Below are 24,008 nucleotides of genomic sequence, written 5' to 3'. Positions count from 1 at the left end.
ATAAAGCTCTGAAGGTTGCGCTGTGCTGTGATTCACTATTATCTGAGATTATTTTAGGACAACAAGCTATGTGCTTCACATTGAGTAGCCTAATGAAAAATAAATGAAACACACCATTGGGCAAGTGAATAATTTAGCGGGGCTGTTTTTATAGCTTTCAAGGACTCACATGTACCTCGTTCTTAATTCCACTTGGCATTTGTACTGGGTTTGCAGAAGCAATTACTTGATACATGAAGAGCATCACGTTATGGCCTCAAATACAAATGAAATGATAATGAACTTTGAAACCACAAAGTATAAAAATGTGATCATATGCTTGATGAAAATGTAATCTTACTAGAATCAGCTCATGTTCATTCATAACCCCCCATGGCAGTTTGTTAGTTTATTAAATATTTTAGTACATTTTTAGAATATGCATCCTTTTGAAATTAGTTGTCCAAACTGACACTTGTGTCATATCATATTTAACATACAGTACAGTAGCATGATATGCATTTCATAATGTCTATTGTAGTGTGTGTGTTGGTGGATTTTAAGGAGATTAAGGAAAGTATTTGATCCTGTGAGTAGCAGGCAATATTCCAAGTTGACTTTTCATACTGGGTTTCATGGTGCTGATGCACAGCCCTCTGGAGTCATGATGGAATTCCTCCCATTGAAATTGCAATATTTCACGCGTCTGAACGAGTGTCAGTGGTTGTGTTACTACAGTGCTGCTTCACATGCACAATTATTGAATCCCTTACACATGTACAATGTACAACACATTGTAAATCATCAGAGTGCAACATTTATCTTGTGAGTCTCCCTTGTGATTTCTTCCAACTCTACAATCAAGGGCTTTGGTGCAGATCTAGCAGCGTTTCAAAAAGCAAGGACTTTAAAGAACATGTATCAAGCATCTCCTTCCCTTGCTCTTCATAAACAGTCTGGTCCTGTTGTTCCTGCAATATGCAAAGTGTGTGTGGGTTGGGGGTTAGCTGTGTTGCTGTTCCTCCATGCTGGAATATTAAAGCATAATTATGTCATACAGAACCACAGTAGCCGGCAGTGCTGTTTGTTGCTCGCTCAGTCTGATCGTTTTACTTGTGGGCTGCATAAATACACCAGTAGGCCTGAGATTAGGCATAATCCACCTCAGATGTGGTCTGAGGATACGAGTGGAAACACAGGCAGACCATTGGTGCAACTTCATGTTATTTACATATTCTGCTGAGAGATGTATCCCAACCAACATCTCACATTGGTGCCTGAGGCCTGCATAATGCCTGTTTTCAATAATATAAACAGAAAACTCATTTTTCTAACATACAGTTTTGTTACAGTACTATTCCACGTCTCTAAACATGGGTATTACACAAGTGGAAGCACGTTCTGTGTATTTGTATAGTATGTCATGTTTTATTTTGTTTGCATTCAGACACTTTTTACAGCCTGATAATAACTTTGGTCTTTTGCGACTTTATAATAAGATTGGACTAGCGATGACATCTTGCCTCCGGGTGGATTAAGTCCAACGCACAGCAAATGCCTCACAAAATGTGTCTCTGCTTTTCAGCTGTATCTGATGAATAACCATATCAGCGCGTGGACCTGGGGAATTGAACTGTTCCTTTTACATTTTTCTATCACACTACTTTTCGGGAGCACATGACAGCACGGAAACTTACAAGACATGAGTGTTACGAAACAGTTAAACATGTTGACACAAAAAGACCATGAGAAGAGGCAGCCATGAGAAACTAGTTCATTATTCAGTGGAACCAGTTCATTCCCTCTCCCTGGAAAGAGACATAATTGTCATGGGGGAGCGGATTTCAGAGTACCTGACATCTTCAAACATAAAATCGTCATAAGGCTGAGACGTGAGACCCCACACACTGCTTCCACTTCACACATCTGTTAGTTGAACTGGATTAGGATGTTCAAGTCAGGTCCATATGGAGTTACAGCTGGTTACAACCACAAAAACACTCACATTCCCTCATGATACATCCTCTCACTGCTCATTATGGCATTACAGATAGATCTGATGCACAATTGAATTTGGTTTAATGTATGTGGTAGTAGTTGTTTATTTAAAGGGACCATGTGGAAGTAAAAACATACATTTCCGACAGTGAAATATGATGTTTGCACCAGAGTTAGCTAAACACAGCTATTGTTCATACTCAGTCCCTAACTAAACGTAACTAAATATGTAATCCTCTGTGGCTCAGTTGTTAGAACATGGTGCTTGCAACTACAGGATAGAAGGTTTGAATCCTGGGATGACCAATACTTAAAGTGTATGCACGCATGACTGTAAGTGGCTTTGGCTAAAAGCGACTGCTAAATGGCATATATTATAAACATAGCTAAATATACATTCACATAAAATAGAACAAATAATATAATAAGTACAGGACACAGTACATGAAACACATTGATACTTGGGTGCATTAAGAATTAGTCAATGTGTTCAGGGTTGGTGCGCCTTGATCCTGCTTTGACCTCCATGGAGAAGGAAAAATTGCAATTTCAAAGCTAATTACCTCTAATTCTCCACATTTTGACATGGGATTGAGTGAACATTTTCATGTTAAAACAGATTTCCTTCAATTATACACATTTTGCCATGGCTTATGCCTTGTTCTTATGCTGTCTGAGTGACTCAAACTTTAGAACAATATCAATGGGGGCCCCATGCCATGCTATTTTGGGAATTTTAGATTCTCTCTGACTGTCTAGTTTTTATTTTGGTGATTGTTAGTTCTCAAATATGATTTTATAAAAAACGATATTGCTCCATTATCTTTTCTACATACTTTATATCTGGTTTTAGTTGTTCAAGTTTACACTGAAAACGTTTTACCATCCCGAAAAAATATATATAAGCTGCTGCTAAATGCATATAGGGGAAACACTGGTCTACTCTTGTGGAGTTCTGCGTGACTGCTGTTTTGTTCAGAGCTTAATATTACAACATCTTTCCGATGTGGGGGTGTAGGATTTTTGATCATCTTATAAACTAGAAAGACATCTGAGAAAAAAATAAAGTTGTCAAAATGTAACAGATTGTACATGTGGAGAATTTTATAGTGGTGGTAATAATGTGATTTCCTGTCCAGGATCTTCAGTGCTTCTTTATATAGAGATCTAACGGGTATCATTTATGTTTCATTGGCTTGAGACTGGCTGGTGTTAAAATAGGACAGGTGAGAAAAGATCATTGCATGTAAATACATTTTGGCTGCCTCTGTAGAGCATGAGTTCCTGATGTATTGGACATTTTAAAGACTATATATGATTTTGATGGACATCCTTTTAATGTGTTTTTTTAAGTTCAAAGTAGGGTCTAGGATTTTGGCCAGATATTTAAACTGTACATTTTATTGTCCATGGAGGATTATGTCCGGGTAAGCCGGATGTACTATTCCTGTTTTTTCCACATTGAGGGTGAGACAGGAATGTTTGAGCCCTTCAGCCACTTTCTCCAATGATGCTGTTAGTTTGCTTGCCACTTCATCAGCATCCTTCCCATGGGTATAAAAAACTGTATCATCCATGTACATTTGTTTATCCACACCTTGGCACACAGATAGAAGGTCATTAATATAGAGACCGAAAAACAAAGGGCCCAGGATTGACCCCTGTGGCACTCCCATAGTGCAATCCCTTTGTGATGATAGTTCACCATTTATTTGAGCACATTGCATCTGTTCTGCCAGATAAGACTCAATCCATTTTAAAGAACTTGATGAGATGTTGAAGTTAAATAGCTTGGAGAAGAGGACATTGTGGTTAACAGTGTCAGAGGCTTTTCTGCGGTCGAGGAGAACAGAATCTTCAACACCCGCTTTTATCCAGCTTGGCATTGATCATCTCTAGGAAATACCAACATGCTGTTTCTGGAGAGTGGTTGACCCTAAACCTAAACTGCATGGGGTGAAGGGGAAAGCTACCCATTTTCAGGTGGGCTGTTAGCTGTTCCATTACCACTGTTGTACAGCTCCATTATTTGCCTGTTTGTGACCTGCTTGTTAGCTTGCACCATTCTTGCCATTCTCCTTTGACCTCTCTCGTCAACAAGCTTTTTTCGCCCACAGGACTGTCGCTGACTGGATGTTTTTTGTTTGTCGCACCATTCTCTGTAAACCCTAGACACTGCTGTGTGTGAAAAGCCTAGGAGGGCGGCCGTTTCTGAGATACTGGATCCGGTGCATTTGGCACCGACAATCATACCATGCTCAAAGTCGCTTAGGTCACTCGTTTTGCTAATTTTAATGTTCAATTGAACAATAACTGATTGCCTGTCTGCCTGCTTTATATACAGTGCCTTGCGAAAGTATTCGGCCCCCTTGAACTTTGCGACCTTTTGCCACATTTCAGGCTTCAAACATAAAGATATAAAACTGTATTTTTTTTGTGAAGAATCAACAACAAGTGGGACACAATCATGAAGTGGAACGACATTTATTGGATATTTCAAACTTTTTTAACAAATCAAAAACTGAAAAATTGGGCGTGCAAAATTATTCAGCCCCCTTAAGTTAATACTTTGTAGCGCCACCTTTTGCTGCGATTACAGCTGTAAGTCGCTTGGGGTATGTCTCTATCAGTTTTGCACATCGAGAGACTGACATTTTTTCCCATTCCTCCTTGCAAAACAGCTCGAGCTCAGTGAGGTTGGATGGAGAGCATTTGTGAACAGCAGTTTTCAGTTCTTTCCACAGATTCTCGATTGGATAATCCTCCATGGAGGATTATGTCCGGGTAAGCCGGATGTACTATTCCTGTTTTTTCCACATTGAGGGTGAGACAGGAATGTTTGAGCCCTTCAGCCACTTTCTCCAATGATGCTGTTAGTTTGCTTGCCACTTCATCAGCATCCTTCCCATGGGTATAAAAAACTGTATCATCCATGTACATTTGTTTATCCACACCTTGGCACACAGATAGAAGGTCATTAATATAGAGACCGAAAAACAAAGGGCCCAGGATTGACCCCTGTGGCACTCCCATAGTGCAATCCCTTTGTGATGATAGTTCACCATTTATTTGAGCACATTGCATCTGTTCTGCCAGATAAGACTCAATCCATTTTAAAGAACTTGATGAGATGTTGAAGTTAAATAGCTTGGAGAAGAGGACATTGTGGTTAACAGTGTCAGAGGCTTTTCTGCGGTCGAGGAGAACAGAATCTTCAACACCCGCTTTTATCCAGCTTGGCATTGATCATCTCTAGGAAATACCAACATGCTGTTTCTGGAGAGTGGTTGACCCTAAACCTAAACTGCATGGGGTGAAGGGGAAAGCTACCCATTTTCAGGTGGGCTGTTAGCTGTTCCATTACCACTGTTGTACAGCTCCATTATTTGCCTGTTTGTGACCTGCTTGTTAGCTTGCACCATTCTTGCCATTCTCCTTTGACCTCTCTCGTCAACAAGCTTTTTTCGCCCACAGGACTGTCGCTGACTGGATGTTTTTTGTTTGTCGCACCATTCTCTGTAAACCCTAGACACTGCTGTGTGTGAAAAGCCTAGGAGGGCGGCCGTTTCTGAGATACTGGATCCGGTGCATTTGGCACCGACAATCATACCATGCTCAAAGTCGCTTAGGTCACTCGTTTTGCTAATTTTAATGTTCAATTGAACAATAACTGATTGCCTGTCTGCCTGCTTTATATACAGTGCCTTGCGAAAGTATTCGGCCCCCTTGAACTTTGCGACCTTTTGCCACATTTCAGGCTTCAAACATAAAGATATAAAACTGTATTTTTTTTGTGAAGAATCAACAACAAGTGGGACACAATCATGAAGTGGAACGACATTTATTGGATATTTCAAACTTTTTTAACAAATCAAAAACTGAAAAATTGGGCGTGCAAAATTATTCAGCCCCCTTAAGTTAATACTTTGTAGCGCCACCTTTTGCTGCGATTACAGCTGTAAGTCGCTTGGGGTATGTCTCTATCAGTTTTGCACATCGAGAGACTGACATTTTTTCCCATTCCTCCTTGCAAAACAGCTCGAGCTCAGTGAGGTTGGATGGAGAGCATTTGTGAACAGCAGTTTTCAGTTCTTTCCACAGATTCTCGATTGGATTCAGGTCTGGACTATGACTTGGCCATTCTAACACCTGGATATGTTTATTTTTGAACCATTCCATTGTAGATTTTGCTTTATGTTTTGGATCATTGTCTTGTTGGAAGACAAATCTCCGTCCCAGTCTCAGGTCTTTTGCAGACTCCATCAGGTTTTCTTCCAGAATGGTCCTGTATTTGGCTCCATCCATCTTCCCATCAATTTTAACCATCTTCCCTGTCCCTGCTGAAGAAAAGCAGGCCCAAACCATGATGCTGCCACCACCATGTTTGACAGTGGGGATGGTGTGTTCAGGGTGATGAGCTGTGTTGCTTTTACGCCAAACATAACGTTTTGCATTGTTGCCAAAAAGTTCAATTTTGGTTTCATCTGACCAGAGCACCTTCTTCCACATGTTTGGTGTGTCTCCCAGGTGGCTTGTGGCAAACTTTAAACTACACTTTTTATGGATATCTTTAAGAAATGGCTTTCTTCTTGCCACTCTTCCATAAAGGCCAGATTTGTGCAATATACAACTGATTGTTGTCCTATGGACAGAGTCTCCCACCTCAGCTGTAGATCTCTGCAGTTCATCCAGAGTGATCATGGGCCTCTTGGCTGCATCTCTGATCAGTCTTCTCCTTGTATGAGCTGAAAGTTTAGAGGGACGGCCAGGTCTTTGTAGATTTGCAGTGGTCTGATACTCCTTCCATTTCAATATTATCGCTTGCACAGTGCTCCTTGGGATGTTTAAAGCTTGGGAAATCTTTTTGTATCCAAATCCGGCTTTAAACTTCTTCACAACAGTATCTCGGACCTGCCTGGTGTGTTCCTTGTTCTTCATGATGCTCTCTGCGCTTTTAACGGACCTCTGAGACTATCACAGTGCAGGTGCATTTATACGGAGACTTGATTACACACAGGTGGATTGTATTTATCATCATTAGTCATTTAGGTCAACATTGGATCATTCAGAGATCCTCACTGAACTTCTGGAGAGAGTTTGCTGTACTGAAAGTAAAGGGGCTGAATAATTTTGCACGCCCAATTTTTCAGTTTTTGATTTGTTAAAAAAGTTTGAAATATCCAATAAATGTCGTTCCACTTCATGATTGTGTCCCACTTGTTGTTGATTCTTCACACAAAAATACAGTTTTATATCTTTATGTTTGAAGCCTGAAATGTGGCAAAAGGTCGCAAAGTTCAAGGGGGCCGAATACTTTCGCAAGGCACTGTAGCATGCCCCGTGACTGTCTGTATGAGTGATCCATTTTTGTGAACGGGGTAGTGTACAGTACTTAATAAACTCTTAATCCTTGGCTTTAGAGTTTGACACAGAAGATATGAGAGGATGCACCTTCCCTTAATTTGTCGTCACCAGGTTCAAAATTCAAAAGGCACTCGCACATCTGAGCAATCTTTTTTGCAGGTACATGATAACAATTGGATAAGATGAGAAAAAATAAGAAACCCGCACACTGCTCTTGCTAGATACGTAAAGCTTAATAAAGAGCAGTGGTACTAGCAAGAGCAGTGTCCAGGTTTCTTCTTTTTTCTTGTCCCTGGTGACATTCGTTGCAAGGGTTGATAGTCTGGTCTCTGATGGTAAATTGTTGGCTCAATTTAAAACTGAATCAATTAAGCGTTTATTGAAAGTGGTAGCGATGACAGTTTTTGTCTTGGAGACTCCCATCTACCTTCAGTTGTAGGTCACCAGTCTTGACATGGCCTTTTTCAGTCAATTTATCAAGGTTTTTCTATGTGAGTTTGCCGTTGCCTTTGGCCTCCTTGATGGTTTTAAGAAAGAAATCAGCTTTGGCTTTCCTAAAACTCTTAGTCCCTTCATTTCTAAGTCCCTTGTTAACTGGTCAGTCAACAACTAAGCCAGATGTTTGTGATTTCTTCAGAGCAGCATCTCTCTTCTTTATCAGGTGCCAAAGGGTGCCATTGAACCAAGGTAGGTCCTGTTTCTTAGCACGATTTGTGAGAGACTTTCCTTGAAACTTTGCTATGGATTTAACGAATTGTTGTAATTTCATTGCAGTCTTTTTCCAAATTTACACCAGAAATGATTGTACTATATAAAATACAAATAAATTATATAAAGTGGAAATGGACACAATCTCATCTAATACATTTCTCTTCATTGGACAACCAGTAAAAATAAAGGTCCAAGAGAATTTCTCTTCTTCTAAAATATTTCTTTTTCCAAAAACACAATCATTATTTGAAAGTGGCCTCTTCTGGGATAAGAGGAAGAAGTATGTATTTATTGTGTAACACAGGGGTACTGGCATGCTGTAAGCTTGTCTTGAGAGTGGTGAAATCCCTTTGAAGCATAACAGCAACATAATGTACCATTGGTTCTGTTGTCTGCCAAACAGTGATTCCCACATTACAGTAGCGTAAATAGGTTCCACCTCCAAAATAATTCCACATGCAGTAGTTAATAAGGCTGTCTTTGAAAATATACAAGTTGTTTATCTTTCTCAATAAGTATACCATAAGAGTATTATGTCTTTCATCTATTTGTATTCTTGGGGCATGTTTTGAGCTGTTGGGAGTTGTTTTTCTGTTATTTTATATTGCTTTGCCTAACTTCAAATAGTGTGTGTAGTGTACGTGTGTGTCAGCGTGTCCATGCATCTGTGTGTGTGTGTCCGCATGTGTGTTCAGCAGCTGTTGTGCGCTGTGCTCTACTCTATCTTGTCCCTGAACATGTGGCCCTTGGACAGGTATTCCCATGGTGATTAGAGCCTAACCCCAGGCCCCTGGCCTGTCTCTCACCCAGGATGCCTCTCTGAAGGAGGGTGAGGTACCTCCAGTCAGCAGTCAACACTCTCCCCCTTGCTGGCTCCCAACACCTACAGTAGAATACAGCCAGCCCAGTGCCAACACTGAAGTTGTTGGTCTTAGGCAGCTTTAGAATAACCTCACCATCAGGCAACAACATGTCTAATCGGCCATTGTTCCAGAGGGTGATTTAGTTGTCCATAGTAAGCCCACATCCACTGTCTGTTGGCCCTCAGACCCAGGAGGGCGGCCTCAGCAATGTCATAGAGCCTTGGTATGCCTTAATTAGCCCGTATCTCCCTCTTACTGCTCTATTCAGTCACATAAATGGGGGATTGATTTTCTGGCTGCCTTACTGATGCATCTGGTGTTACTGTAGCTGGGCAAGGACAGCAGCAGCAACTTGAAGAGAAAGCCTGTTGGTTCTGTTCTGTTAGCCTCTCCTCTCCTCCCCTGCCTTCAGTGATAGCAGCTAGCTAGCACTTAAAGAAATCACTTTGCAGGCAGGTTGCCTGGGCTTTGCAGTGCATAGCGTTGATACAGCTTCGTCCTCACCTCACTGAGTGGTATGTGAGACTCACAGTAGATCCACCAGCTGCCTGTAGGGGAGACCTTCTGAAGTGCAAATCACCAGGTTTCTGGAAAACATGATTGAACACTGGGGCCACTGGGACCGCGCCAACCACCCATTACGTGTAATGAGTTGTCGAGAGGGGGAGCAACAGAGGGATGGAGAGATGGAGAGGGATATAGAGAGAGACACTGTCTGTCATTTAGTAAGGAACGACAGTCTCAGACAGTGAGGAGGCTAAATAGAAGAGAGGAGAGAGGGGGAAGAAAGTATGTCAGAGAATACTTAGAGAAAGTAAAGAGAAAAGAAGTGAAGGGATTTTTCATTCATGTCTGTGTTAATCATGCACCTCTGTGGTGTTATTTTGAGCAGAGGTGCACAGAGCTGTGAGCGTATAGAACAGAGCTGTGAGCGTATAGAACAGAGCTGTGAGCGTATAGAACAGAGCTGTGAGCGTATAGAACAGAGCTGTGAGCGTATAGAACAGAGCTGTGAGCGTATAGAACAGAGCTGTGAGCGTATAGAACAGAGCTGTGAGCGTATAGAACAGAGCTGTGAGCGTATAGAACAGAGCTGTGAGCGTATAGAACAGAGCTGTGAGCGTATAGAACAGAGCTGTGAGCGTATAGAACAGAGCTGTGAGCGTATAGAACAGAGCTGTGAGTGTATAGAACAGAGCTGTGAGCGTATAGAACAGAGCTGTGAGCGTATAGAACAGAGCTGTGAGCGTATAGAACAGAGCTGTGAGCGTATAGAACAGAGCTGTGAGCGTATAGAACAGAGCTGTGAGCGTATAGAACAGAGCTGTGAGCGTATAGAACAGAGCTGTGAGCGTATAGAACAGAGCTGTGAGCGTATAGAACAGAGCTGTGAGCGTATAGAACAGAGCTGTGAGCGTATAGAACAGAGCTGTGAGCGTATAGAACAGAGCTGTGAGCGTATAGAACAGAGCTGTGAGCGTATAGAACAGAGCTGTGAGCGAATAGAACAGAGCTGTGAGTGAAAATAGAACAGTATAACAGTGCCTGTGGTTTTTATTCTAGGCGTGAAGATATTTCATATTTCAATTATTTAACCTTTATATTGACAGGGAGTCAATGGAGATCAAAATACAATAAACACATTAAACTACACATTAAAATACACTTTATTACACACAACAATACACAAAAGGCAAAACACAATTATAAAAAACTGTCACATTATTCAGCAAAAAAGGTCCTCTTAACAAATGTCTGAAATGCCCTAAACCTAGAGGCATGCCTAGACGATGTTAGACTACACTGATAACTCGTGCATGGCTGCCTAATGTATAGGTGCCCCCATAATATTTAAATTGAGGAAGTGTTATCATTATTATTATTTTAGCAATCCGTGGTAGAAGACCCTCCTAATAAAAATGCCCCCCATCCTTCTGATTTGAGCTGATGAACAGTATTTGGGCTTGAGGTTATGGGTGCTTTATAAATTCGCTCTGGCTATCTATTCCGATTTCAGAGCACTCTAGTCTGAGTGTGCCAGAGCGCAGAATAACTGATGAATTTACGAACGCTCAACACTAGTTGAATATATCCGGGGTCATTAAAAAAAGCGTAGTTAAATTGTTGCCAGCACGCTCTGGATGACATGAAAACAGTCTAACCAGCTCTGCCAGGGCGAGTAAATTGGTCAGAGTGAGGTGTCATTTGTGTCTGGAAGTAGATAGCAAGCAAGCCAACGTTTGGCAGTTATCTTGGGTGATTGACTGTCGTTGTTTGGTCAGAACGCTCGGATCATCTCTACTCCTCGGCCAGAGCGTCCAATGTGCGTATGCGCTCTGAACGCTCCAAGAACGAAACTCTTTGAATTTACAAACGGGAAAGCTGACAACAACGCTCTGAATTTACAAACGGGCAATCTGACAACAACGCTCTGAATTTACAAACGGGCAATCTGACAACAACGCTCTGAATTTACAAACGGGAAATCTGACAACAACGCTCTGAATTTACAAACGGGAAATCTGACAACAACGCTCTGAATTTACAAACGGGAAATCTGACAACAACGCTTTGAATTTACAAACGGGAAATCACCCTATGGATGAGAAAGTGAACCTGCCATTTCCCCAAAAAGTTTTGCTCATTGGGGAATCGGGGATTCCCTGCTTTGCGATCTATTGCCTAGGACATCAACAGCCAGGGTTTCATTAAATAAGCTATAGGCACAATACTTTTTATTGCACATTTAGGCCTAATTAAACTGACGCATTTGGCGATGTTCAACTTCAATTCACTGGCACAATGGATAATAGTTTAGCCATACACATTGATACCCTAATCTATACTTTAATATACTTTTGGTGAGTTTATGAGCCATTGCTAGACAAGACATTGCGAGATACAGGTTATATTGCCTATGCGCACTGTTACGACTGTCTGCCTGCCTGTCTCTCCCTCGCTGGGTCGCCTGTTCTTTCTCTTCGCGAGTGTGTGTTCAGTCTTCGGTCTGTTGCGTATAGAATAGTTTACGATAGCCTACTACACATTGGTAGCCTCTACTTATTGAAATTGTAAGCCATGAAATGGCAAGACACAGCTTTTGTTTACCGGTGCACAGTTCTGACTCTGTCTGCCTGGTGTCGGGCTAGCCTACCTACGTATGGCTGTGCCCCTCCCCTCTCTTTCCCTCACTAGTTTGCTCTTTCTTTGTTGTGAAAGATGTGAGTTTGTTGTCTTGGAAGTTAAAACAACTACTCAGTATCTTCCGTTGCAGTCGAGGAGGAGATTTGAAGGGCAAGGAGACAAGGAATCGATTACTCTCCACCGCTAAGCATATGTAGTCAGGAGCGGATGAGAGGAGAAAATGTGCGTCTTAAAAAATATATTATTTGGTATTTATTTGGCCACATTTATTTATTCAAACGATTATAATGGTGAGTTCAGGAGCGATTGCCATCATTTTGTGTAATAACCTGCAGCTAGGCCATAGTACAGTACAGGAGCGCAACTTTCACTGGGGATGGGGGACATACAAAGACATGCTACATCATACAAAGACATTCTAGATGATTTTGTGCTTCCAACTTTGTGGCAACAGTTTTGGGAAGGCCCTTTTCTCTTTCAGCATGGCAATGCCTCCGTGCACAGAGCGAGGTCCATACAGAAATGGTTTATCGACATCGATGTGGAAGAACTTGACTGGCCTGCACAGAGCCTTGATCTCAACCCCATCGAACACCTTTGGGATGAATTGGAACACAGACTGTGAGCCAGGCCTAATCGCACAACATCAGTGCCCGACCTCACTAATACTCTAGTGGCTGAATGGAAGCAATGTTCCAATATCTAGTGGAAAGCCTTCCCAGAAGAGTGGAGGCTGTTACAGCAGCAAAGGGGGAACCAACTCCATATTAATGCCCATGATTTTAGAATGAGATGTTCAACGAGCAGGCGTCGACATACTGTTGGCCATGTAGTGTACTTTTGGTCATGTAGTGTATCAGGTCTTTGAGCTGAGCTGAGTGTGTGTGTGTGTGTGTGTGTGTTAGTTTCTGTGTGTGTGTGAGTGTGTGTCGTATCGACATGGTTGTTTCTATGCAGACGGTGGGCTGGCTTTGAGAGAGGCTGTGATAAATGATGGTTCTAGCAGTGCATGGGAATCTGCCTGTCTCCAATGCCACAACAAAGGGAGTAGAACCCATTCAATTAAAAAAGGTCCTTCAAGTCTGCAGAAAAAAACAGGGGAAAGAATATGATTTGAATATGAAACAATGCCACAACAGCCTCATGTTGAGTCCTACCACGTCCCGTGGTTTCAGCTTCATCTGTCGCTAGTTATACCATGCAGATGTAATGCTTTAGCTTCACAAAGACACCTGCTGTAGCAGAGTCATTAGTCTGGTGTTGCCCCTGGCCCCAGAACAAATACACATTCATCTGATGTGTGCACATACCAAAGGAAAAGGCCATGAATGGATGGATGATAGGATGATGGATGGATAGATGGTTGAATTGAAGCATGATAGATGGGTAGAGAAATGTGTGGATGTTTGAGTGAATGGTTAGCTTGATGGAGGAATGACGCTGAGATGCCTTTAAACCAGTGTTGTATAACATGCAGCATTGAACTTGAAAATAATACTTGAAGATTACAGAACCGCGAAATTATTCAGGTGTGCCTCCAGACTTTGAAATAAGCCTGTTCTCTTTTTACCAATCCATTCCAAATGTCGGTCTTTATAGTTTTATGCAGTATCTATGCTGTAGTTTGAAGTTTTCAAGAGATTTACTTGAGGTTTAGGCCCCTATTGATTCCATAAGCTTTAGAGCACTGCATTCCTTTTCAATTATTATTTCTTTCATTTTCTACTTTTGCCGGTCAGTCAGGTGAAGAGAGGAGAGGAGTACACTCCACGGAGGGCAAAGCGCTTGAGGGATCAGCCAGATGGTGTGGCACAGTAGAGTTGTTATTCAGGGTTCACAAACATCCATTCCACTTACAACTAACATCTATAAGAGAGAGAGAGAGAGAGAGAGAGAGAGAGAGAGAGAGAGAGAGAGAGAGAGAGAGAGAGAGAGAGAGAGAGAGAGAGAGAGACGGGAGCTTGTTTAAAACCTTTTGTACAGTCACATGAGAGGAATGTTCACTCATTTGTTTTGTACAAATAAAATCAAATATTTATACCTTGTTAGACCAAGTATCCAGTGTGTTCATAGTGTTTATAGGCAGAGCGGTTTTCATCAGTCTCACATATGGCTCTAGATAGCAGCTTGTTACGAATCAGTTTATACTGCTGCGACCAGTGAGCACAGTGTCACGCTGGTATGAATGATTCGAGAGACAGGCAGAGGTTTTTCTTTTACCCAAATTATGGCGTGCCGTGTAAGGGCAAGAGGACAAAGACCAAACAAACACAATCCACAAGGGCACGAAAGACCAAAACACACAGCAAAGGTACTCACACACACCAACGGACACTGTAACAATAATCGACAAGACCATGGAAACCAAAGGGCACATATACAAATACTAATCAGTGGGAATAGGGGACAGGTGTGCGTGATGAAAGTTCCGGAGGGATCTGTGATTCACAATCTAATGCTGCAACAACGCCTGTCTGCGTTCTGCATGGTGGAAGGAGGTATTTGTCTATTAAGAGCAGTGACCAGTGCACTGATTTCCCCCATTAGTTCTATTAGTTCTAGTTGATTAACCAAGCAGATAGGTTGACTCCAAGGAGAAGTGAAGGGCACAGAGAGGCAGAGAGCATTGCCATGGGAACGCACATCCCACACAGCTGTCCTTTATTCTGAATGGTCACCATTTATTTCCCTATTTAGATTAATGCCTGTTTAAATTAATAAAGAATAGTTCATTTTCTACACATTAAATGTGATTTCCCCTGAATTCTCAATTACTCCACCATGACAACTATTTTGTACAATATTCTGAATAATCCATTCTCTCTCTCTCTCTGATTGGTAGCTATTATTTTGAGATCTGACCATGTCTGTCAGGCTTGGTGTTATGTTCTATGGCTGCCGGGAGAGATTTGGTTCTGTTGGACTGTGTGTGTGGTTGACTGTGTTCTGACCCTCACCTGGATATCTGAATGTGGGAAGAAAATTCCTGGAGGCTTGGTTGACTTTGATTTTGCCCTCATTTTACCCTCACCTAACTGTACTGTCTGTATTTTATATCCAGTGCTGTGCACTGACGGTGCTGTCTGTCTGTCTGGTAGGTTGACTGTGTTCTGACCCTCACCTAACTGTACTGTCTGTATTTTATATCCAGTGCTGTGCACTGACGGTGCTGTCTGTCTGTCTGGTAGGTTGACTGTGTTCTAACCTTCACCTGAGCTTCCTCAAACAGACTGCCTGTCTGTTTGTATTTCTAGGCTGACTATGTTCTGACCCAAAGCTGACTGTTCGGTCTGTCTGTCTGTCTGTTTCTCCAGTCTGCTCCCAGTTCTCCAGAGGAGTGTACGCCATCTTCGGCTTCTACGACCAGAAGTCCATGAACACGCTGACCTCGTTCTGTGGGGCTCTACACACCTCCTTCATCACACCCAGCTTCCCCGCCGATGCCGACGTGCAGTTTGTCATCCAGATGAGGCCTCCTCTACGGGGAGTTGTCCTCAGCCTGCTGGCCCACTACAAGTGGGAGAAGTTTGTCTACCTCTATGACACCGAGAGAGGTAAGAGACAGCCTGTCTAACAGTCAGACAGCCTTCCATCCACACACAATGAAATGCTGCATATAGAAAAGGGTCTCTGTGGTTAACCCTTAGCCTGGCTTCTTTATTTGTCTACCTCTATGACACCTGGAGATAGCTAAGAGACAGCCGCCTAACAGACTGACGGACTGACAGCCTGACACAAATGAGACACTGTACTATATACAGTATACATGCTCTCTGGTTAACCCATAGCCTGACTTACTTTTATGTTCAGGAAATCATGAGAGAAATATGTCTATTTGATATTGTTAGACCCATCAGACGAGCTCATTTTTGATTTCAGGTTCTGTGCTAAGTGATAATCCAGTTTGACTGACAGGAAAAAGAAGAGGTGCTCCTCTCTCCTCACATCACGTTAAACCATGAAGTATTTCATTATTTCCCCTCAGTGTGGAAATCCTTTCCCCAGTTCTCATTCCAAGAGTGGTCTATCTAAGACCTTTAAATCTGGGCCTGTAATGATGCCAAAGTGCTTTAGTGTCTGGGAGGAGGTTGAATGCTGCTTGGCTTCCACAGGGCTCTGTCTGCTTCCGTAAATGAGTCCAGGACAGGTACTGTTATGTGTTCTTGTCGCTGTGACTGTTGATGTGCTGTAGTGTAACTCTGAGGAGATCCCTCCATTTGTACGGTACCAGCCTCTAATCCTCTGAATAGAATTTACACTCTAATTGGATTATATAAAGAACGAGCCACAACACACCGTGACTTTTACATGTCCTTCATGCACCCCCCTCCTCTCTTCTCCGCTGTACCCCAGCAGCAGCCGTGGGCTGACGGAGGGAGCTAGCGGAGGTCTCCATCCTGCTCTGTGAAGGTCAACATCTGGAGAGTTCAGCTTTAAGACAGAACACTAATGACACTCCAATCTGTCAGAGTGGGATATTCCTGGTCCTGGACCAGGCTACTGTACTGTAAGGCTGGCTGTAGAGAGAGAGACATACTGTACTGGACCAGGCTACTGTACTGTAAAGCTGGCTGCATAGAGAGAGACATACTGTACTGGACCAGGCTACTGTACTGTAAGGCTGGCTGTAGAGAGGGAGAGACAAACTGTACTGGACCAGGCTACTGTACTGTAAGGCTGGCTGTAGAGAGGGAGAGACATACTGTACTGGAACAGGCTACTGTACTGTAAGGCTGGCTGTAGAGAGAGACATACTGTACTGGACCAGGCTACTGTACTGTAAGGCTGGCTGTAGAGAGGGAGAGACATACTGTACTGGACCAGGCTACTGTACTGTAAGGCTGGCTGTAGAGAGAGACATACTGTACTGGACCAGGCTACTGTACTGTAAAGCTGGCTGTAGAGAGGGAGAGACAAACTGTACTGGACCAGGCTACTGTACTGTAAGGCTGGCTGTAGAGAGGGAGAGACATACTGTACTGGACCAGGCTACTGTACTGTAAGGCTGGCTGTAGAGAGATACATACTGTACTGGACCAGGCTACTGTACTGTAAGGCTGGCTGTAGAGAGAGACATACTGTACTGGACCAGGCTACTGTACTGTAAGGCTGGCTGTAGAGAAGGAGAGACAAACTGTACTGGACCAGGCTACTGTACTGTAAGGCTGGCTGTAGAGAGAGACATACTGTACTAGACCAGGCTACTGTACTGTAAGGCTGGCTGTAGAGAGGGAGAGACAAACTGTACTGGACCAGGCTACTGTACTGTAAGGCTGGCTGTAGAGAGAGGTATACTGTACTGGACCAGGCTACTGTACTGTAAGGCTGGCTGTAGAGAGGGAGAGACAAACTGTACTGGACCAGGCTACTGTACTGTAAGGCTGGCTGTAGAGAGGGAGAGACAAACTGTACTGGACCAGGCTACTGTACTGTAAGGCTGGCTGTAGAGAGAGACATACTGTATTGGACCAGGCTACTGTACTGTAAGGCTGGCTGTAGAGAGGGAGAGACAAACTGTACTGGACCAGGCTACTGTACTGTAAGGCTGGCTGTAGAGAGGGAGAGACAAACGGTACTGGACCAGGCTACTGTACTGTAAGGCTGGCTGTAGAGAGGGAGAGACAAACTGTACTGGACCAGGCTACTGTACTGTAAGGCTGGCTGTAGAGAGGGAGAGACAAACTGTACTGGACCAGGCAACTGTACTGTAAGGCTGGCTGTAGAGAGGGAGAGACAAACGGTACTGGACCAGGCTACTGTACTGGAGCAGGTATTTTGTTTACAATACCATGTTCTTGCTGTAATTAGAAACTGGGGATAGGACAAAATGCAGAGGCTGACAGTTACACAACGTTTCTCACTTGTGTAAACCAACCATTTACTATTCATCATAGTGTAAAACTATAGTGTATGTCCTCTGTCGACCATTTCCAGTTTTTCCTCTGGCCGAGGGAGATCTTAGTTGCCTTTATCCTTTCTGGCCCATGTGAGGTTCCTATAACCAAATGTTGAGCTTTTAGGAAATAATTAGCGTTCTGAAATATTAGACCACATTTGGGCTAAAATACATTCTTCCAATTTTTACATGTATTTTTGAATGGTCTGGCGATGGTGAGAGATATTCACTGTATTGTGATTGTGTACTGGTTTTATATACAGCAGAGTGTATTCATAGTGCTGTTGAGCCTACGTTGAGACAGCTTTATTACAGTGCTTTGTAGAGGTTTACTTGCTGGCTTACCTTACGATATACAGTATAACTTGGGTGCTTTATCCATCATCTCATCAAACCATGTTGTGTATCGTTCAACTAGAAAAAGACTGCTCACTTCTAACCCATTTAAACGTTTAAGACGTTTATTTAAAAAATGCTTGTCTTTTTAAATCTTCCCTCTCCATCAGCACAGCACACCAACCTAATTGAGATGTTAGTAGCTAACACCCTTTCCTTATGTTGTTCCAGATGTTTTATCCCTTCCTAAACCATGTTAAGACAGTGCCAATTGCTTTGAAATTGGGGGCCTCATGTCAGAAGCATGGACACGGGCCATGTGTCTCAGTGTCTGTGTGTCTGCGGCAGGCCGTACCAGCGGATAATTGCTTGGCTGCTGTGGTGGAGGAAAGGTGATTACGAGGTTTATTGTCTCTCCCGGGCAAAATCAACCTTCCTCCATGTGCCTCCTGATTCACCCTACAGCTCTCCTTGACTTATGGAGGCCCTTCCGCCTACTGTGTCTGGATCAGATCGCCACCATCTGTAACATACTCCCATTTCCACAGAATGACGTGAAACAGTAAAGAAAAGAAAAATGGGTAAAAACTCCATCCCGCCAGACGGATAACAGGAGAGAAGAGCCCTATCAACTCACTGTGGTATTTTGTGTCATAGGAAATTTGGAAAAGCAATAGATTAAGCTTTTTTGGGGGTCTAATGGGCCTTTGGCCTGCAGCAACATTGGCACTTTAGCCACTGTAGTTTGGAGTCTTACCCCACATGCTGTGCTGTGCATGCCTTACCTACAGCTTGTGTTTGCTCTGAGGCAAGAAAGGCTAGAGAGCCCTCCTGCTCCTCCTGTTCCTAGCACCCCTCACTGTTCTGTTCCCCACATGGATTGGGAGATGTTGTTTAGGCTTTACATTGATCACCACCCATCTAAATTCCACATGTTTTAAAAGGACATTCTAAATGCTATGTTACTATTAGGTACACTGATATTGACTCCCTGTTACAACTACAAGAGGGAGCCATTTGAAATTGGGAAGGCTCTTAAATTCGGAGGCAGGAGCAATGTCTGCTTGTATTGACATCCCGTGACAGAGTACGATAGCATTAGGGCACTAAAGCAGAGAAGAATTCCAGTGGGATGATTTCTCCATCACTGATGACAAAGCCACCAAATACACCTGGACACTCAAAAAAAGAGACAGAGAAATATATATGAGTCCATTTTTCTTCACAAAAAGCATGAAAATGGGAATAGTAATGGATGCAAACTACAGTCTCCTGGATCGCAGTGAGGTGAACCCTATCATGACTGAATGTCATGCTCAGGTTCAGAGACACTGTGTTGTAATAGGAAGATTTGTTACTGTGTCAAGGTACAATAACGTAGGAATCTCCTGCTTGCAAAATAAACAACCAAAGATTTCGCCCCTGCCTTCACTGTGCATGGAGCATTCGATTTACAATGTGATTTGGCCCCTTAGTGAGAGTCTCTCACACCGGCAGTCATGTTCTCCTCTTTCAACCTCTGTATCACATCGATTACACCTCGCCATCATGCTGGAAATGCTTAGAATATCCTGTCTCCATAGTTGTGTTGAATCTGAATCACATTGAATAGGATTTTCCTATTAAATCAAATCAAATTTTATTTGTCACATACACATGGTTAGCAGATGTTAATGCGAGTGTAGCGAAATGCTTGTGCTTCTAGTTCCGACAATGCAGTAATAACCAACAAGTAATCTAACTAACAATTCCAAAACTACTGTCTTATACACAGTGTAAGGGGATAAAGAATATGTACATAAAGATATATGGATGAGTGATGGTACAGAGCAGCATAGGCAAGATACAGTAGATGGTATCGAGTACAGTATATACATATGAGATGAGTATGTAAACAAAGTGGCATAGTTATAGTGGCCAGTGATACATGTATTACATAAGGATGCAGTAGATGAGATAGAGTACAGTATATACAGTGCCTTGCGGAAGTATTCGGCCCCCTTGACCATTTTTTTTGTGAAGAATCAACAACAAGTGGGACACAATCATGAAGTGGAACGACATTTATTGGATATTTCAAACTTTTTTAACAAATCAAAAACTGAAAAATTGGGCGTGCAAAATTATTCAGCCCCCTTAAGTTAATACTTTGTAGCGCCACCTTTTGCTGCGATTACAGCTGTAAGTCGCTTGGGGTATGTCTCTATCAGTTTTGCACATCGAGAGACTGACATTTTTTCCCATTCCTCCTTGCAAAACAGCTCGAGCTCAGTGAGGTTGGATGGAGAGCATTTGTGAACAGCAGTTTTCAGTTCTTTCCACAGATTCTCGATTGGATTCAGGTCTGGACTTTGACTTGGCCATTCTAACACCTGAATATGTTTATTTTTGAACCATTCCATTGTAGATTTTGCTTTATGTTTTGGATCATTGTCTTGTTGGAAGACAAATCTCCGTCCCAGTCTCAGGTCTTTTGCAGACTCCATCAGGTTTTCTTCCAGAATGGTCCTGTATTTGGCTCCATCCATCTTCCCATCAATTTTAACCATCTTCCCTGTCCCTGCTGAAGAAAAGCAGGCCCAAACCATGATGCTGCCACCACCATGTTTGACAGTGGGGATGGTGTGTTCAGCTGTGTTGCTTTTACGCCAAACATAACGTTTTGCATTGTTGCCAAAAAGTTTAATTTTGGTTTCATCTGACCAGATGTTTGGTGTGTCTCCCAGGTGGCTTGTGGCAAACTTTAAACAACACTTTTTATGGATATCTTTAAGAAATGGCTTTCTTCTTGCCACTCTTCCATAAAGGCCAGATTTGTGCAATATACGACTGATTGTTGTCCTATGGACAGAGTCTCCCACCTCAGCTGTAGATCTCTGCAGTTCATCCAGAGTGATCATGGGCCTCTTGGCTGCATCTCTGATCAGTCTTCTCCTTGTATGAGCTGAAAGTTTAGAGGGACGGCCAGGTCTTGGTAGATTTGCAGTGGTCTGAAACTCCTTCCATTTCAATATTATCGCTTGCACAGTGCTCCTTGGGATGTTTAAAGCTTGGGAAATCTTTTTGTATCCAAATCCGGCTTTAAACTTCTTCACAACAGTATCTCGGACCTGCCTGGTGTGTTCCTTGTTCTTCATGATGCTCTTTGCGCTTTTAACGGACCTCTGAGACTATCACAGTGCAGGTGCATTTATACAGAGACTTGATTACACACAGGTGGATTGTATTTATCATCATTAGTCATTTAGGTCAACATTGGATCATTCAGAGATCCTCACTGAACTTCTGGAGAGAGTTTGCTGCACTGAAAGTAAAGGGGCTGAATAATTTTGCACGCCCAATTTTTCAGTTTTTGATTTGTTAAAAAAGTTTAAAATATCCAATAAATGTCGTTCCACTTCATGATTGTGTCCCACTTGTTGTTGATTCTTCACAAAAAAATAAAGTTTTATATCTTTATGTTTGAAGCCTGAAATGTGGCAAAAGGTCGCAAAGTTCAAAGGGGCCGAATACTTTCGCAAGGCACTGTACGTATACATATGAGATGAATAATGTAGGGTATGTAAACATTATATTAGGTAGCATTGTTTAAATTGGCTAGTGATATATTTTACATCATTTCCCATCAATTCCCATTATTAAAGTGGCTGGAGTTGAGTCAGTGTGTTGGCAGCAGCCACTCAATGTTAGTGATGGCTGTTTAACAGTTGGATGGCCTTGAGATAGAAGCTGTTTTTCAGTCTCTCGGTCCCAGCTTTGATGCACCTGTACTGACCTCGCCTTCTGGATGATAGCGGGGTGAACAGGCAGTGGCTCGGTGGTTGTTGTCCTTGATGATCTTTATGGCCTTCCTGTAACATCGGGTGGTGTAGGTGTCCTGGAGGGCAGGTAGTTTGCCCCCGGTGATGCGTTGTGCAGACCTCACTACCCTCTGGAGAGCCTTACGGTTGTGGGCGGAGCAGTTGCCGTACCAGGCGGTGATACAGCCCGCCAGGATGCTCTCGATTGTGCATCTGTAGAAGTTTGTGAGTGCTTTTGGTGACAAGCCGAATTTCTTCAGCCTCCTGAGGTTGAAGAGGCGCTGCAGCTTCACGATGCTGTCTGTGTGAGTGGACCAATTCAGTTTGTCTGTGATGTGTATGCCGAGGAACTTAAAACTTACTACCCTCTCCACTACTGTTCCATCGATGTGGATAGGGGGGTGTTCCCTCTGCTGTTTCCTGAAGTCCACAATCATCTCCTTAGTTTTGTTGACGTTGAGTGTGAGGTTATTTTCCTGACACCACACTCCGAGGGCCCTCACCTCCTCCCTGTAGGCCGTCTCGTCATTGTTGGTAATCAAGCCTACCACTGTTGTGTCGTCCGCAAACTTGATGATTGAGTTGGAGGCGTGCGTGGCCACGCAGTCGTGGGTGAACAGGGAGTACAGGAGAGGGCTCAGAACGCACCCTTGTGGGGCCCCAGTGTTGAGGATCAGCGGGGTGGAGATGTTGTTGCCTACCCTCACCACCTGGGGGCGGCCCGTCAGGAAGTCCAGTACCCAGTTGCACAGGGCGGGGTCGAGACCCAGGGTCTCGAGCTTGATGACGAGCTTGGAGGGTACTATGTTGTTGAATGCCGAGCTGTAGTCGATGAACAGCATTCTCACATAGGTATTCCTCTTGTCCAGATGGGTTAGGGCAGTGTGCAGTGTGGTTGAGATTGCATCGTCTGTGGACCTATTTGGGCGGTAAGCAAATTGGAGTGGGTCTAGGGTGTCAGGTAGGGTGGAGGTGATATGGTCCTTGACTAGTCTCTCAAAGCACTTCATGATGACGGAAGTGAGTGCTACGGGGCGGTAATCGTTTAGCTCAGTTACCTTAGCTTTCTTGGGAACAGGAACAATGGTGGCCCTCTTGAAGCATGTGGGAACAGCAGACTGGTATAGGGATTGATTGAATATGTCCGTAAACACACCGGCCAGCTGGTCTGCGCATGCTCTGAGGGCGCGGCTGGGGATGCCGTCTGGGCCTGCAGCCTTGCGAGGGTTAACACGTTTAAATGTTTTACTCACCTCGGCTGCAGTGAAGGAGAGTCCGCATGTTTTCGTTGCAGGCCGTGTCAGTGGCACTGTATTGTCCTCAAAGCGGGCAAAAAAGTTATTTAGTCTGCCTGGGAGCAAGACATCCTGGTCCGTGACTGGGCTGGTTTTCTTCTTGTAGTCCGTGATTGACTGTAGACCCTGCCACATACCTCTTGTGTCTGAGCCGTTGAATTGAGATTCTACTTTGTCTCTATACTGACGCTTAGCTTGTTTGATAGCCTTGCGGAGGGAATAGCTGCACTGTTTGTATTCGGTCATGTTACCAGTCACCTTGACCTGATTAAAAGCAGTGGTTCGCGCTTTCAGTTTCACGCAAATGCTGCCATCAATCCACGGTTTCTGGTTAGGGAATGTTTTAATCGTTGCTATGGGAACGACATCTTCAACGCACGTTCTAATGAACTCGCACACCGAATCAGCGTATTCGTCAATGTTGTTATCTGACGCAATACGAAACATATCCCAGTCCACGTGATGGAAGCAGTCTTGGAGTGTGGAATCAGCTTGGTCGGACCAGCGTTGGACAGACCTCAGCATGGGAGCTTCTTGTTTTAGTTTCTGTCTGTAGGCAGGGATCAGCAAAATGGAGTCATGGTCAGCTTTTCCGAAAGGAGGGCGGGGCAGGGCCTTATAT

The 24,008-nt window shown here is 43.3% G+C and overlaps 1 protein-coding gene across 1 annotated transcript in view; it reads left to right on the top strand.

Annotated features, from left to right (window-relative positions):
- Positions 1-24,008, top strand: part of LOC110537362 (glutamate receptor 3) — a 126,728-nt gene that overhangs the window by 25,243 nt on the left and 77,477 nt on the right. Inside the window, exon 3 of the mRNA XM_090192178.1 lies at positions 15,374-15,613. Coding sequence (XP_090048304.1) covers positions 15,374-15,613 — 240 coding nt within the window. The remainder of the gene's footprint in view (positions 1-15,373; positions 15,614-24,008) is intronic.

This window comes from Oncorhynchus mykiss, chromosome 12 (assembly GCF_057628025.1).
Source record: "Oncorhynchus mykiss isolate SJ-2025 chromosome 12, ASM5762802v1, whole genome shotgun sequence".
NCBI classification, from domain to species: Eukaryota; Metazoa; Chordata; class Actinopteri; order Salmoniformes; family Salmonidae; genus Oncorhynchus; species Oncorhynchus mykiss.
The sequence above is the reverse complement of the archived record's forward strand: the minus strand, read 5'-3'. Positions and strand labels throughout refer to the sequence as shown.